General features: G+C 42.8%; 1 protein-coding gene across 1 annotated transcript; it reads right to left on the bottom strand.

Annotated features, from left to right (window-relative positions):
- Positions 1-656: 656 nt before the first annotated feature.
- LOC140362285 (uncharacterized) lies at positions 657-3,322 on the bottom strand. The gene is made up of 3 exons (XM_072448398.1): positions 3,187-3,322; positions 1,131-2,093; positions 657-952 (listed from the first exon to the last, which is right to left on the bottom strand). Exons 1-3 carry the CDS (start codon positions 3,320-3,322, stop codon positions 657-659), a joined length of 1,395 nt encoding a protein of 464 aa, XP_072304499.1.
- Positions 3,323-17,380: the final 14,058 nt, after the last annotated feature.

Here is a 17,380-nt window from a genome sequence, read left to right as displayed (position 1 = left end):
ATATACAGCAACAAAGTCTGAAAGTTTGGGATTGAACCATGGTTGAAGGCGAATAAGCATGGGAGTGGGTCCCACGTGTGAGGGGCCATGTGCTTCAGTTACTGCAGCATCCATAAGAGGACCAGAGGGTAGAACAGGATCTCCCTCGGGACCTTTCCAGAGCCCAGTATTGTCCTGGTAGCATTTGTAGCGAGTCCACAGAGCTTTTTCGTCAGGTGTAGTCACTTTGAGCTTTAAGAATAACGTCAGTGGTCAGTGATGGAAGCAGTTGTCTCGGGAATTTACATAACAATGACTAACATTTGAAGAGTCTCAGAGGCAATATAACCCGCAGTCCGTTTAGCCCAGGGGTGGGCAAACCAGGGCCTTTCAATCCGGCCCGCCAAGCTTGTTCAAGTAATATTATTATTTATTTATTTTTTTCTTTCCTTTTTTTGTCCTCAGGCATCTGTCTGCACGTGTATCCTTAATACCTATGACGTGAAATAAATTAAATAATAGATTCAATAGCCTTTATTTGACAGAAAAGTGATATTTTATTTGATATTTAATTTTTGGGATTTTTTTTTTTCACACCAATGATCGCGGGCCGGCCCTCCGCTACTTGCCTGGATTCGAATATGGCCATCGGAGGAAAATAATTGCCCACCCCTGGTTTACAAACAGTCCGCCGCCTCATTGCCCCTGGAAACAAAGTCCTGCCCTTTGGTGTGGGCGGGGCACTTAACAACAGCAAGAGCAGAGGGCAACACAAGTGCAGCATCTAATCTAGTGATCAGATCTAGGTGTTTAACAGGGCTACCCTTAGCTGTCTTAAAATCATTTCTCCTCCATTCAGCAAGGTCAGTAACTATCACTCCAACCGCATAAGCCGAATCTGGATAGATAGTCACAGGTTGATCTGCTGAGTTCTCCAAGGCCAAAACAATAGCTAAGATTTCAGCACGTTGTGCTGAAGGACAGTCAAGAATTTTAGTGGAGGTCAAATCGACCCTCAGCTTTAACTACAGCAGCCGCTGCAGATAGAGCCGTCCAGCTGTCTAAAACAACATCCATCCGTGAAAAACACAATTCCTTCATTTAGTGGTTCAAAAGAAAGATCTGAACGTGCCTTGGCCAAGGAGGAAAACCTTCACAAGAGATGTTGTCGGCCATGTTGACACCTTCCGCAGAAAAGGAAAGATGGGGTTGTTGGAGAACCTTCAGTAACCGACGTTGTCTGAGAGCAGTCATGGTGAAAGAGGTGGATTGCACCAACCCGACCACAGCGTGTGTGGTAAGCACGGTCAAAGGATAATTCATGACCAAATGAGCACATTTATTGATCAAGGTGGCTATAGCAGATGCAAAGGCAACGCATGGAGGTTGTCTTGCCTCCATGCTGTCCAATGACGCACTCAGGTACAGCAAAACTGTACGAGACCCAGCCTTCTTCTGATACAAGAGACCTGAAATGAATGGTCCAGTCACCGAACAGTCCAGGAAGAAAGGTAAAGAGTAGTCAGGCACGGCGAGTGCAGCAGCAGAGGATAACATCTGCTTCAAACGAGTGAAGTCATTCTCCACTTCTGTAGTCCAGTCCAGAAGAGCAGCGTTGTTTTTCATTCCTTTGTCACGAATGAGTGCTCTTAAAGAGGCAGTGGTCAAGGTGTAGTCAGGTAGAAAAAGACGACTGAAGCCACAAAGGCCAAGAAAAGAGAGCATCTGGACCACAGTAGCAGGTTTGGGATGTGACAAGATCATGTTTTTGTGTTCTGGAGAAATGCAGTTCCCTACACTGGACACCGTGCGTCCCAAGAATTTCACTGAACGTCTACAACACTTTAACGTTTTCTGAGATACTTTAAAGCCACACTCGTGAAGCCATAAAAGTACATCTTTGGTGGCAGACAGACACGTTGAGACAGTGGGAGCAGCCAGCAGGAGATCATCCACATACTGCATCAGTATGACACCTTCTGGCAGCTGTAAAGTGGAAAGCACTTTCTTCAACACCTGGTTAAAGACTCCAGGACTTAACTTAAATCCTTGTGGCAATCTGGTGTATTGCAATTTCACACCCTTACACACAGCTGCAACGCCCTCTGTTCCCACTAAAATTTGATCACATTTGATAGCCCACTCATGACCTGAAATTTCTGTATCAAAGGCTGATTGATAAACCTCATCCTCACATCTGTCATAAAATAGAGTACAATGGAGAGGATCTGGAGGTGCGTGGCAGGATGCCAGAGTGTCAATCCAGGGCTGCCATGCCAAAAAACTGGGAGATCACCCCTTCTGTAGGTTGGTTCTGCTGGTCGTTTAAGCGTGCCCAGTAAATGTCCGCAAAGGTGGGTGTGTCGACAATCTTGTCCTTGCATTAAGTGTTGTCCAGAGCTGCGTGATGAGGTGCAGCAAATTGATTGTCCATCTGGAAATGCAACAGTTAGTCCTTTTTCCGAGCACAAAATAGTAGCTCCAGACTTCATCAGCAGATCTCGACCGAGCAGATTGACGGGAGTGTGAGGAGACGACACAAAAGAGTGTAAATGTCTCTGTCCCGCAATGTCTGTGTGCAGAGGCTTAGTCAAAGGCAGAGATTGAGGAGTCCCAGAGAAAACAATCAACGAGTGTCCCGAAAGTTGGTCGCGGTGAAGAGGGAAGTTGATGGAAGAGTGTGTAGCCCCTGTGTCCACCAGCATTGATATCGTTTGTCCCTCCACCATAACTCGGAGCATAGGTTCTGCCTGGCCAAGCTCCGGCCTCTCCGGGCACCCCTAGTAGATTTCATCATAGTCGGTGTAATACTGACCACTGTCGCCCTTCCATGGGGGCGGGGCAAAGTTGTCCTGCGGTGCCCATTGCTGTGGTGTGTGCCAAGAGGTAGGTCGTCCTCGGCCTCTGGGAGGAGCAGATTGTGGACAGGTCCTCGATCAGTGATCAGTAGCTCCACAGCGGAAACAGCAGTTCTCCTGTCTCTGAGCAGTCTGAAATCCTCGACCACGACTTACACCTCCTTGTACCCCACCAAAGCCTCTTCCGAATCCCCTTCTAAAACTCCCCCTCCCCCGTGCTGGAGGAGGAGCGTTTCCACATTTGTGCAGCATTTTTGTTGCCTTTATCCTTTTTATTTACCTTATCTTTCAATTCTTTGACCTGCATTTTCAGCAGTAGTTCCTTTAGTTCCTGAGTTTAATTTGTTACAGTCCTCTTTAGTACGATACTGAGTCAATGCATGGACCACGTGTCTCCTGAAACGAACCTCGTCATCACTCATGAGGTCAGCGTCTTCTTTCAGTTGTTCTTTAACACTCGGGGGAACAGCTTCTAACACTGCCATCATGTAAATTATTTTGCCATCTGAGTTTCTCATTGGGTGTCTTCCTGTGACATCTATCCAATGGGTCACGCGTTTTTGGAACCATTCTTCAGGTCCATCGACGGAGGTCCATGGAGTGAGACTGGGACTGAGTCTGGGAGACTCGCTCCTTCCCCCAGATCTCCCAGATCCAGAGGAGAATCTTCGTCCCTTTGTATGTTTTTTCTGAAGCTTCTGAGATTTTTACTTAATGTAGTTGGGGATTTGTTGTAAGGTCTTGATTTGTTGTTGTCCACACAGATTAATCCTCTCAGTTGTTGTCTTTCTTTTGGTGACATGTCGTCACATTCTGCCATATCAATTCTCACTTTCCCCGCCAGGCGAACCATGGGTGCCATTAAAGCTGATCCCTGGAGGGGATGAGCACGTTACTGTGCCTCAGCATGTCCGCCAGGGTAGGGAGGAGGAGCGGAGGGGGCTACTCTGACCTCCTCCAGGGCAGGATAAAGTCCCGCCCCCTTGATGGCCTTCGAGTTGCCTCCTCCTTTGCCCTCAGTCTGTTTTTGCTTGTCATCCAATGCTTTACTCAATGCTGCAGCAGTGACTGCAACCATATGCACAATTTCCCGCTTTTCTTCTGCTTTTTTCAACAAAGGTCTCATGCGTCTTCGCGACATGAAGCCCGCTTTCTTCAGTTGTTCCTCCAAAGTTTTTGTTTCAGTTACATAGAATTTCTCTCTTTCTGACATTTCACAATAAATGCTCTGTACTGATGGCTCCGTGCCCGTTTCAGCATGACATCTTTCATCCATCTTGTCCACTGTGACTGAAGTTTCTTCTTCTCCTTCTTCTTTCTCTTCTTTTCTATCCCTGATATAATCTACCTTTCTTTCCCTACAAATATATCATCCCATTTTCCGTGGAATGTTGTGTCTTGACTTTCTTTGATGAATTCTTCGTCCATATCGCTGAAGTCCCTGACTTTAAAATTAGTTTCTGGAGGGCCTCTATTCTCCAAGGTACTATTAAACCTCACAACGACAGAATAACGACTGATTCTAATCACCAGTGACGGCAGACCCGGTAGTCCCGGACTTCCCGATGTCCCTGACTTCTGAGGAACTTTAATCCTCTATGGACTCTAAGGACCCTGTCCTTTTCTCTAAGGACCCTGTCCTTGTATAAGGACCCTGTCCTTTTATTTTCTCACACTGCGCAGTGTTTTATTCAACAACGTCTAGTCTTGACACAACAATCCGGGGTTTGGACCCAGGTTAATTCCACAACAAGTTCAATTTATCAATTTTGGCAGTATTTCAATAAAGTCACCTTTAACTTATTCAACATCTGTTACCCAATGTCAGCAGCCAATAATATCCCAACAGCATTGCAAAAATCAGAAATCCCACATTGCAAAACATAAGAAAAAGAGAAAAGAGGGAGAAAAAAATATTTTAAAAAGAAAAAAATATTAAAAATAAAAATGAAAGGTCCTTTAAAATTTTCAAAAAATGTTCCAGAAAAAGAAAAAACAAAAAAACTAAAATTAAAATTCTCTGTCCCTATCACGCGCCTGAAAATTTATTTAGGGGTTCTAGTAAATTTAGGTTTCCTTAACAATTTAGAGTTAGACCATAAAAGTAATCCAACATTATTCCTCCTCAATTTAGTGTATTCAATGGGAGAAATTGATACAAAGGTTTTCACCTCACCTCTTTGTTGTGGCCACGGGAGGAAGTTGACCCTTAGTAGGGTCCTACGACCTGATTGTCCAGTCGAAGATCCCCGGACGACGCCCCCAAGTTGTCGGGTCCTAAATATCTAAGAAAACAAGACAATGAAATGGTCGTCGTAAAAAGAGTTTATTTCCCTGACAATTACAGCTAATACAAAATGTGGAGCGTTAACCTGTCCCTAACACACGTGCTGACCAGCAGGAGCTCTGCCTGGCATCTCTCCCTCATGCTCTTAACAGACACAGGAAAAATTAATATTAATGAAGGTTGAAATCTGGCCGCTCCTCCGTAGCCTTCCTCTTCTTATTGATAAGCCCAGTTTTCCTAATATATTGGTCTTGAAAGAAAGAAACAGTTGCTTAGGTGTTTTCTCTCTGACTAGAGCAGTTGAAATCGAATGTGCATTTTAGTTCATCTGTTTATTCGTTGTTTGGGTGGACTCCCTATCTTGGGCTAAGAAAGAACTCAAGTTGGTTCTTGAACATGTTTAGTGCACCGTTGCAACGTTTCGGACGACTTGTCCTTCATCAGGCTATCACTGCACAACCACAAGGAGAACAATACATTTTATACCAACATGACTGCTTGTCTTTGTCGATTGAGAGCGACCAGAACATTTTTGAACCAACATGACTACTTGTCATTTGAGGAACAGAGAAAGACAAATACATTTTTGAACAATCCTTATGTTGTAATGTTTGCGTCAAGCTACCCCTGACCCCCGAAGTGAAATAGCAAATTAACATAAAATGAATTAGGTAAAGAAATACTGCTCAAGTTGAGTCAGGTAAAATGGTGACGCGTGCTTGCCCTTATGATGCGGTCTTGCCCCACCGCCCGTCAGTTTGGAGATTCGAGGAAAGGAGAGAGAGTATGTAATATAGCTAAACACTGCGGGAATCAATCAAAAAAACAGAAAAGTCGATTTTGCATGTTATGGGGGGGACCCTATACAGAGGACCCTGGGACATCGTCCCTCGCCACCACAGACATTGTCCGACTCCCTCGCCACCACAGACATTGTTGATTCATTTCTCCCTGTGGCCCTCAGAGGCAACTGTTGTTGTGATTTTGGGCCTTACAAAAATAAATTGATTTGATTTGATTTGATGGGACCTTTAAGGTTAGATTGTGGGCATAGGGATGGGCTTGGGTGAGGGTAAAAGGAAGAAATAAATATAATGAACTCAAAATCTAAGTTTAAGGTGCGGCAGAGTTAGCCTAAAAAATTGGGCACAAGTACCCTTTGTGGTGTAGAAATCCAAAGTGGCGTTTGGACTACATGTTAGTGTTGCAGTATGAATGTGCATTTTAGTTCAACTATTTATTCGTTGTTTGGGTGGACTACCTATCTTGGGCTAATAAAGAACTCAAGTTGGTTCTTGAACATGGTTAGTGCACCGTTGCAACGTTTCGGACGACTTGTCCTTCATCAGGCTATCAGTGCACAGCCACAAGGAGAACAATACATTTGTTTGTGGGGGATTCTGGGCAATCCTTTAAGGATCCATCTCTCTGCCACAATCATGGCCTCTGGCAACTCCTCAAATTTGTCTCTTTCCAATTCTCTCAGGGTTTCCTCTGTCACTGTCCTATAATTTCCCGTCAATATCTGGGTGATACCGTCCCCCCATTCCTTTGCGTTTGAGTCCAACTGTTTTTTTGTGTCCTGCGTTGGAGCAGCCGGTGCAATAAACTTTTGTAACTCAGTGACTTGCGTGTGTATCATTTGTAGACTGAAGTATCTGAAAACTGCATAGGAATGTGTAGGATAAACAGGAGAGGCTTCCTGGTAGAAAAACAGGAAATTTGGTTGAGTGACGGGGCGATGAAGAATGTGTAGGTTAATTTTCTGACCTCTCCTGAGTGTAAGACGATAGCCTTAAAATTGCATACAGCTGGACTCATGGGGGGCCCAGGATCACCAGGGAGTTTTCTTTGTCTTTGAAAGGTATAAAAGCGCCTCGATTCGGAGGAACGGGGTCCTTTCTCAATTCGGCTAAGAGGGGACCCAGATTTGTCGACATCTGTATTTGACTGCTGCTTATTCATGATTAAAACCATTTTCTAAATCACGAAGCAGTGTCAAGCGCGTTGTCTTTTGTCTACCCAACGCACCTTCGAAACACCACCTCTGGAGAGGCACCACAAATTTGGCGACACGAACGGAGCGGTAACAGGCAAGAGCCAGTCCGGCTCACCTCAAGGCGGCGGGACACGGGGTCTGGTGAGTTTGGTTGTCTTTTGACCTTGGTTCGGGTGCCTTGGGGAACGCCTGTTCCGCTAAAAATACTGTGTGTGGGAGTGTTTGGAGGTGCTGGGGTGGACGATAGCAGCACGTCTAAATTGGGGGAAAAAAAATGTGTTAGTTTAATTGGGAAATAGAAATTGGAATTTAAAACAAGGCGAAACGGGTGCGAAAATTTAACAAGTAAGCTAAACTGGAGGGCCTAAGTTGTGACTGCAAAGACTTGTGTCACTGGCTACCCAGGATGTGATTGGATTCAGATTAAATAAGAAAATAGAGTTGTTCCGTTGGCAAGATGTTGTTTTTTGAACTGAGCCAAGGTAAGAGTTTTTCGTGGTTGTTGTTTTTGGTTTTAAGTTGAGCTCTGGCAAGATGTTGTTTAACTGAGCCTAAAAGAAGACGTCATTTTTGTTTTGGTATAGGGATAAAGCTGAGAGAAATATAAGAGTGAAGCTAAAGCTGCTCAGCCCTTCCTCCTGCTCGTTTTCCCTCTTCTCACATGTGTGTGCGTTTAAGTCACTGTTCTGTCGGTGCAGTGTGTGTGTGTGAGAGCGGAGAGGGAGACGGGGCAGCGAGGAGAGAGGTGTGTGAGAGCATGGGTAGTAAATGCAGTACTGCCCCGGGGGAACAGTTTTGACCGTAGGAAGAAGTTTTTAGTTTGAAGTAATATTACGGTTAAAGTGCTAAGAAAAACTGGGGCAAGATGTGTATTGAACGCTGAGCCTGTCAGAATTAAAATGGCAAGATGTGTAAACTGAGCCTGAAAAGAAGTAAATGTTTTGTTTTCTGAAGGGAAATAAAGCTTTTTCACATAAGCTGTGAAAATAACCCTCTGCTGCGCAGCGCAGGAGAGGAGAGAGAGAGAGAGAGAGGAGAAAATATGCTTTGCTATTTGCTGAAATGAGAAAAAGAATTGGAATGGGTCTTTGGGTTGAGTCGTAACGTTACTGTTTGAGTTTAAAGTTGAGATTAAAGCATGCATTTTCATCCCTTTAGAGGGGATTTGCGAATAGGTTTCTGAGTTACTCGAGTTTTGTCGTTTGTTTGTCTGTCTTCATGTGGAGTTTGCGTGTGTCGGTTTTTGTTGGTTATCGTTGAGGCAGGTACTCAAAGATACATGGGGTTTTGTTTGTTTTTGGGTATTTTTTGTTGTTTGCGGAGTTCGTTAAAAAGGTGTTTTCAGATGACAGAAAACTGATATAGTTTTTTCAAGTTTGAGGAAACGTTGAAGTTTAACAGTTGAGAGGAGAAATGCATTATTTGTTCCTAGGATAGTTTTTCGAAATCGCTTATGGTCAGAGTAGTTAGGAACAGAAAGATAAACCCACAGCTTCAGCTACGCTGCCCTAGGAGTAACTATGCTGGGGGAAGTATGACAGCTTGAGCACTATCCTCTTCTTCTTCTGACTACTTATGCTATCAAACAATATTTATTTTTTGATTCCACTTGCAAACTGTTCACTGCCTTCTTTTCTTTCTCTCACTCCTGAGGACCTGTGGACCCAGATGCCCCTCCCCTGGTGAAGTGGTCCCTGCCCTGTGTGGACGGTCCCTCATCTGCCTGAAGAGTGGCTCCAGTTCGCCTCAGTCGGTCCCTCATCTGCCTGAAGAGTGGGTCCAGCTCGCCTCCGACGGTCCCTCATCTGCCTGAAGAGTGGGTCCAGCTCGCCTCCGACGGTCCCTCTTCTGCCTGAAGAGTGGGTCCAGCTCGACTCAGACGGTCCCTCTTCTGCCTGAAGAGTGGGTCCAGCTCGACTCAGACGGTCCCTCTTCTGCCTGAAGAGTGGGTCCAGCTCGACTCAGACGGTCCCTCTTCTGCCTGAAGAGTGGGTCCAGCTCGACTCAGACGGTCCCTCATCTGCCTGAAGAGTGGGTCCAGCTCGACTCAGACGGTCCCTCTTCTGCCTGAAGAGTGGGTCCAGCTCCAGTCTCCTTGTGTCCGTCTGTCCGTCTGTGAGAGTCGGATCTCTCCTTCACTGGAACTCCTCCAGGTTTCTACGCTTTTTTCCCAAAGAGGTTTTTTTGTAGTTTTTCCTGGCCGAGAAGGAGAGTCTAAGGACAGAGGACCCTGGGACATCGTCCCTCGCCACCACAGACATTGTCTGACTTCATCGCCACCACAGACATTGTCTGACTTCATCGCCACCACAGACATTGTTGATTAATTTCTCCCTGTGGCCCTCAGAGGCAACTGTTGTTGTGATTTTGGGCCTTACAAAAATAAATTGATTTGATTTGATTTGATGATTTTTAAGTGTGTATGGCTAGCAGATTTTGTTTGTCTTTGTGTGTGTGTTGATCCGGAGTGTTGAGTCGTTTTTGTTGGTCATTTTTGAGTCAGTGGCCGAAGTTTTTTTCTTGTTTTGTAGAGTCCGTTAAGAGATGTTCCCATGGGGACGACTTGGTTGCGTTTGAGTAAGTTTTAGAAAGTTGGGGGTGGAGTTTAGCTCCTCCTACAGGGTGTGCAGACAGAAAGGAAAGAGACACAGGACGTGAAGAAAGACAGAGAAAGAGTGAAGGCACGGCGGAAGTGCCCAGATAGAGGACAGGAAGAAAGACTGAGCAGGTTAACGCTATTGGGGGCGGAGCTATTGGCTCCTCCTACGTGTGTGTGAGGCAGAGCAGGGTGCGAAAAAGTAGCAGGAAAAGAGAGAGAGAAGAAGCAGATCTGTTAGAGAAATCGGAATTTAGAGGTAATCTCGACCGTTTTGTTTATTACAGGCTGAACTCAGTTATTATAGAACTAATAATAAAAGGGAGGAGTTCCTTTGGCGAAATTGAAAATAATAGGACAATAATTAACTAGAAAATAGATATATAGAGAAAAGGTGAATTAATTAATAAATAAACGATAAGTGAAGGATGCGATAAATAAAGACAATTATTTGTGATGAAAATGGTGTTATGATAATTGTTGGAAATAACCTGAATTGGCAAAGGATTAACGTGAACATTAATCACTGTTTTTCTTTTTCTGTTATTGGGGCAACATACGAGATTGGAGTGAGACAGGACTTGGCGAAACAAAGCAGTCAACTGGAGACTGGAGAAGACCTTGGAAAAAGGCCGGTGTTTCTATTCACAAACTCTTGCAAAAAAAAAATAAATAAAAAATAAACACTGTGTAATTACACATTTATAATCACATACTTCTGTTATGCAAAAACTTGGCAATAACTGATTGTTGGTGTTTTCCATACGATAAGACATATTTCTACAATTGAGAATTTAAAATTTTAGTTGGTCCACTGCGTATCCTGACATTTTTTGCTTATATTTTACTTCAATTGAATAAAAATATAGTTTTGATTTTCTCATATCTTAAGGTTAATTGGATAAGGTATAATTTTGAAATTGTTTATTGTTAGTTTTTAGTTAGATAAAAATAACTTTGGTTTTTGATAGACATTGGATTTATTTTTACTCTTTAGTTATAATTCAGATTTTTGAACACCAATTTCTTTCCCATCCGCTGAGATTGGCAAACGGTCCTTGAAGTTTTTATCAAACGGACTAAATAACTTGGGAAATGTTAGAGAAAACACTACGTTGAGGTAAATTAATTTAACAAAATAAAACAAAATAAATCTAAAGAAAGAAAATACAGCAAAATGGCGACATCAAGACTAAATACTACAGTGGATTTGGTGCAGATAAACAATCATCTTGTGAAGGACGTAATTAAAATACTACAGGTGTTGATCGAAACATACAAAGCCAACCAAAAGAGAGGAAGAATTGGACGGAAACGCAAAGAGAAGAGAAGAATTGAATTGGAAGTGATGCAACTGTTCAAAAACGAAGTTGTAAAATGGTTCAAAAACAAAGAAAGAAGAGATGAAATGAAGATGGAGAGTGAAAAGAACATGCCAATAGTGGACAAAGTGAGGGAAGAGATCAATAGATCATCCTCATATATGCAGGCAACAGTGAAGATGCCTCCACCTTACGAGAAATTAAAGGATATTGCAAAAGAATATCCACAGCTCCAAGTGATGACTCAAGATGGAAGATATCAAATCGAAGATGACAATGAGCAAGTCATAGAGACTGGTAAAGCCACAACAATGGTAACAATGTATCCAAAAACCGAAAACAAGAAGAAGAAGTCAAGTTTGAAAACTTCTGAACAAAAATTCAGAAGACGGTTCACCAAAAATGACAAAAGTGATGAAGAAGAAGGAGCAGCGAATGGATACGATCCAGCTGTGAAGAGAATTTTGGCTGCAGCGGAAAAGAAAGGAAAGAAGTCATTAAAGGCGACATACAAGGTACAAAAGGAGAACAATGACACTGAAACAGAAGACAACGATGAAGAGTCAGAAGATGGAACAGATTCAAATGAAGAGACTGAAGATCAGAGTGATGATTCTGATTCAACATCCTGGAGAAAGGCGGAGAACAGACCAAAAGCATCAGCGGTCTCAGAGCCTTCGCACTATGAACTGCGCAACAGGGCACTGTCAAGGGGCAAAAGCCAGAAGATGTGTCCGATAATAATAAAAGGACAACGTTTGGAATACAAACCATGGCAAAATGTTGATATGTCGGATTTGATGGAGAAGTTGCCCATACTCCAAGATGGGGCACACCCCTGGATAGCTAAACTAGAGGAGATGCTAGTGGGGACACAAGCTGCAATGGGAGATATGAAGAGACTACTAGCAACTATTCTTGGCATGGCAGGGATGCAAGAAGTCTTGACAAAAGCAGGACTGAACCAATATGCGAATACAGCAGTGTACGACGCAGAGCTGTTCGTTGCTTGTAAAGGAGCAATGTGGAGAGCGATGTGTGAGATGTTTCCAACAAACGTTCATCCAGACAATATCATTCTCCAACCGCTTGGACTGGAGGAGAATCCAAGAGCATACGTATCAAGAGCTCATCAAGTGTGGAGAAATGTCACTGGCAACAATCCAGAGTTGAATCAAATGGAGAAATAAATTCTGCGAGCTAAAATTCAAAAAGGCTTGCCGATACCAGTAAGAAGGAAATTGGAAAAAGTGGTTGGCCTTGGAAGCATGACAAATAGTGTTTATTCAGACCACATAGCTCATCACGTGGAGCTATATCGGAAAAAGGTACAAGACCAAGAGGTGATGGAAAAGCTAGATCAAGTGCATTTGGTTGACACTAAGAAGAAAGAAAAGAGACAAGCGATGGTGATACAAAATCATCCTCAAGTGAACCAGCCATTGCCTCAAACACAACCAAACCAGGTTCAGAATCTGCCACCACAGACAGGGTCATGGGGACCACAGACAGGGTCATGGGGACCACAGACTGTCTTCACCAAACCAGCCTTTAACCAGCAACAAACCTGGGGAGATAGAGGCAGAGAAAACTACAACAGAGGTAATTTCAATAAAGGAAACCCGAAGAGATCTTCAGCAGAATGTTACAATTGCGGACAGCTTGGTCATTACGCCCGTGAATGCAGGAAAGAAAGAGGAAGCTTCAGAGGAGAATGCAGAGGAGGTTTCAGAAGCGGGTTCGTAGGAAGATTCAACGGCCCAGCCATACGACAGAGAGGCCCGGTATACCCTTACAGGGGCCTGGGGTCTGGGGTTTAACAGATGCCCTGAAGATCCGAGAGGAAGATCAAGGATTCATGAAGATTACAATTGATGAAAAACTTCCCATGGGACTAAAACAGAGTCTAAAATTGTTGAAGAAAATTCTGGAAGAAATTTGGCTGAAATTGAACAAGAATCTGAAAAGGACAATCATTCAAGACATGGATGACATGATAATTATTCATGGAATAAGGAAATGTGCCATAAAGACTCTATCAAGTGTTACAGAAACTATTGGGGAAAAAGAAAAAGTCTCAGAAGTTACTATACTGAGAGAAGAATTGGAAAATATATAATAAATAAATTAATAAATAAATGTTTAGCAATAGCTAAATGTGCTACAAATAAATGAGGAGCTAAAAGTCTCACAAAGTAAACAGAACAGCCGAAGAAAATGCAGTGAGGAGAAGTTATTTAAGTCACACAGGAGGTGAATTTGAAAGAAAACATTACATTTAAAGATGATTTTGATTTAAAAATGTTAAAGATTTGATTTTTAGACTGTTGGTTCTAATTATCCATGAAGCACATGGCTTAGCGCATGGTGCAAGGAGGAGGTTAAGAGACAATTAGACACCAACCAGAGACAATATTTACTTTGAACTACTTTCAAAACTTGAACAGAAGAGATGCATAATCTGTTGCCAAGTTTGTGTGTAGTGAAGTTTTGTGTAGACAATCATAAGGAGGTGGAGACTGTCAAACAGAATCTTTCTGGAGAAAGACAGAATTTGTGAATAAAAAAAACTGAAGGGAATTTTAACTGAATAAATTTAGATCAGATTGGATTTAAGTGGATTTAATTGGATTAAACTACATAGAAGAGTAGATTAATTTAGGAAATAAATTAGAAATGGTGTTTTGGGGAAAATCATCTAGCAAAATAGAGGTTTGAACTGGGAGAGAGCTTCCACTGACATTGATAACGTTCAAGGGGGTTTTCACAATTGCAAATGAAACCACATGAGTGGTGATGGGACCACATTGACATATTATGTCAACGCTGCGTTTGCACTAGTGGTAAGAACCATAGTTTAGAGCTATTAGAGAACAGATGCAAGCAGAGGTTAAATATATGATAGTAGTATTAGAGAAATTATCTACAGACGTTGCAGACAAATCAGTCTGAAAGGGGAAAACAAGAGAGAAGATTACTAAAATTGAAGTAACTGTGGGGAAAATAGTGGTGACATTAGAACAAAAATAAATCTCTATACTGAAGAGGAAATAATTGGGGAGAGATGATCAAATTAATACGGAAGGATCAGATAAGGTTTATTGTCTACAATAATGGGAGAAATCTTTAGATTAGAATAAATTGGGCAGTAGAAAATTAAAGGGGAAGACAAAATTATAGAAGGGTGCTGTTTAGAAATGGTTGCATCAATGATTACATTAATGATTAAGTACAAGGTGATTTGGTGAGTGAGAGTCAACGTTAATGGCAACATTAACTAGGACAACACCAAATATGAAGTTGTCTATTATAACAGCAGGAACATTGACTATTACATCAACAACCAACATGGAAATGGGGTTTAGAATTAGTTAATAGTAAATTAGATTAACTCAAAAGGAGTTATCATTCATGGTGATGGTTCCTTAAAGGGGATGCATGCACATGATCATGAATGATGGTTAGCCTATCACTCACATAGGGGGAGTGTTTTGGTTTAAGGGAGGAGTACATTACAGTACATTACATTACATACATTTTTACATTTATGTTCTATTGTTTTTGTCTTTATACATTTCATGATTGTTTGACTTATTCAATTTGTTAAAGACATTATATTATCACATTTATATATATATATTCTGTGCACATAAAAAATAAAAACTGTTTAGAGAATGTTTTTACATGAAAAGTTGCAAGAAGCAAGATACTGGTCAGTTATTTTTGTTCCCAGGACACGGCTGAAATGCTGTTAAAAGGGACAATGGACATGGACAATAAAGAGGAGTGGACATGGAGAATATCAGCGGAGAACGCTTGAGCTGGACATCACAACAAACACCTTTGAAGACAACATAACCATCTCTGAGAGGAGTGGTGAAAAAATTAAGGGAGAATTTTCAGAGGTTTAAATAAATAGTTTAAATTTGTGAAATGTTGAAATAAGTGATATTCAGGCGTTGATGTTTTGTTGATAATCCAGTGTTGATGTTTAGGTTGTGCGGTGACATGAATATCCTCACACAGTAACAATTAAAGATAGATTCAATTGGATTATAACCTAAATAATTGAAAGCAAAATTTATTTCTAAATTTATTGTTAACATTCTCAAACGAGTGAGGCTGTTTAGGTCATCAGAAAGACATGACCGAGGAGAACCAAAATGGGTGGTAGCCAGCCGTTTAAGAACAACTGACGGTTGGTGCCGCGAGAGAATTTTTCCCGACTAGACAAAAGTAAGACAGACATAGTGGGGGTTTTTTCGCTCTCGTGCTCGCCTGGTCGTGTTAGTTAATTAATTGCTTAATTAAATGGAGGAATATGAAGTATCTGAAAACTGCATAGGAATGTGTAGGATAAACAGGAGAGGCTTCCTGGTAGAAAAACAGGAAATTTGGTTGAGTGACGGGGCGATGAAGAATGTGTAGGTTAATTTTCTGACCTCTCCTGAGTGTAAGACGATAGCCTTAAAATTGCATACAGCTGGACTCATGGGGGGCCCAGGATCACCAGGGAGTTTTCTTTGTCTTTGAAAGGTATAAAAGCGCCTCGATTCGGAGGAACGGGGTCCTTTCTCAATTCGGCTAAGAGGGGACCCAGATTTGTCGACATCTGTATTTGACTGCTGCTTATTCATGATTAAAACCATTTTCTAAATCACGAAGCAGTGTCAAGCGCGTTGTCTTTTGTCTACCCAACGCACCTTCGAAACACCACAAGACCTCTGTGTCCTGTTTTTAAGTGATGTTGGGATGAGAATATCCTATAAATCAGTCTCATTGTCTTAGCTCTTCTAGGTGAAGCGGCCCTACGAGGACCTGTGCGTTCTGTGGACCCATTGTCTCTCCCTTGTGTTCTGCCTCTTCCTTTGTGGGGAAAAGGTTCAGGTCTGTGTGGTTGCTCAAATGGTCTGAATTGTACTTCCCGTCCATATTGTGGTTCTGGTCTGTACCTAGGACCCATTTGTGTACCTCCTCTTGGTCTGTATATTGGTCTTCCCTCAAGTCTGTTGTACTTTTTGTCCTCTGTTCTGTCAAAAGGCATCTCATCTGGTCTATTAAAATGTCTTTCATCTGGTCTGTTAAAACCTCTTCCATCTGGTCTACCAAAATGTCTCTCATGTGGTTTGTATGTTCCCATATCTGGTTCCCTATTTGGGGGCGATGGGGTCACTTCTCTCCACCTAGGTCTGTTGTCCCAAGGTGATCTTTCACTTACTGTGGTGTATCTAGGACGTTCTGGTTCTGTTTTCCACTCTCTTGGTGGATCTAATGGTCTGGTTCTTGTTGGGGGCCTGGGCTCCCTGGTTGGGCCCGGATTAAATTGTGTGTTGGGGTTCTGTATATCTGGTGTATTAGGATTGTTCATGAGCTCGGCTCTTTGGAGAGGCAATGAGGTTCTAACTACACCTGCATAAGTAGGCATCTGCGGTCTCTCGGTGCTGATATTGCTGTCTATGTGGGGCACAGTCTGGATTAGTTTACTTATATTACTGTTGGTCCATTCCTGTAATGGAACGAATGGTGCACGGGCCTCCTCTAGTCTAGCAAATCCCCTTGCTCCATACATATCCTGAGTGTTCCCCATGGTACCTGCAGCACCTGGGTCCAAGTTCTGCTGAGCCCCGGGGAAGCAGCGGCTGTAGCCGAGCGCACGGCTAGGGCGAAATGCATAAAAGGGGTACTTACCAGTCGTAGGAAACAACGTAAATATACCTCCTCATTGCAACAGGTCCGACAGGAGGGCAAGCGAACTCGCTGCACCGACTGTACCACAGTCACAGGGCTAACAAGGCTAACAGGCTACAAGCGGCAAAACCAACCAAACTTTGTGGGAAACAGCAATATTAGCCGAACAACAACCACATATACAACCTGCATGCGAGAAGGTGAAAAGGGACTGAGCTCCCGGTGTCACGTGACTATATAGACCCACCGGGGGTCGAAGGTGACTTTTTTGTTATTAATTCTCGATCTGTGTGTGCGCAAGGATGATCATCCAGTGCTTTATGCACCGCTTCTGGCGGTCAGTAGGGATGAAATAGAACTCTCTTCTAATAAACACATACAAGAGTTCACAAATAATCTTAGGGGTAGGCTCCTCATTGAGCTCTGAGGTTCAGCTCTGAGGTTCAGCTCTAAGGTTCAGCTCTGAGGTTCAGCTCTGAGGTTCAGCTCTGAGGTTCAGCTCTGAGGTTCAGCTCTGAGTTCCAGCTCTGAGGTCCAGCTCTGTGGTCCAACTCTGAGGTTCATTACAGGAGAAGAATACACAACTCACCACTGTCAATCACACTCTAAAGTAAGATGTCAATCATTGGATGCAGGACTCAGAATGAGAAA

The sequence above is a fragment of the Eucyclogobius newberryi genome, unplaced genomic scaffold (assembly GCF_026437365.1).
Source record: "Eucyclogobius newberryi isolate DKJ021-1_F unplaced genomic scaffold, fEucNew1.0.hap1 SCAF_16, whole genome shotgun sequence".
In the NCBI taxonomy this organism is placed as follows: domain Eukaryota; kingdom Metazoa; phylum Chordata; class Actinopteri; order Gobiiformes; family Gobiidae; genus Eucyclogobius; species Eucyclogobius newberryi.
The sequence above is the reverse complement of the archived record's forward strand: the minus strand, read 5'-3'. Positions and strand labels throughout refer to the sequence as shown.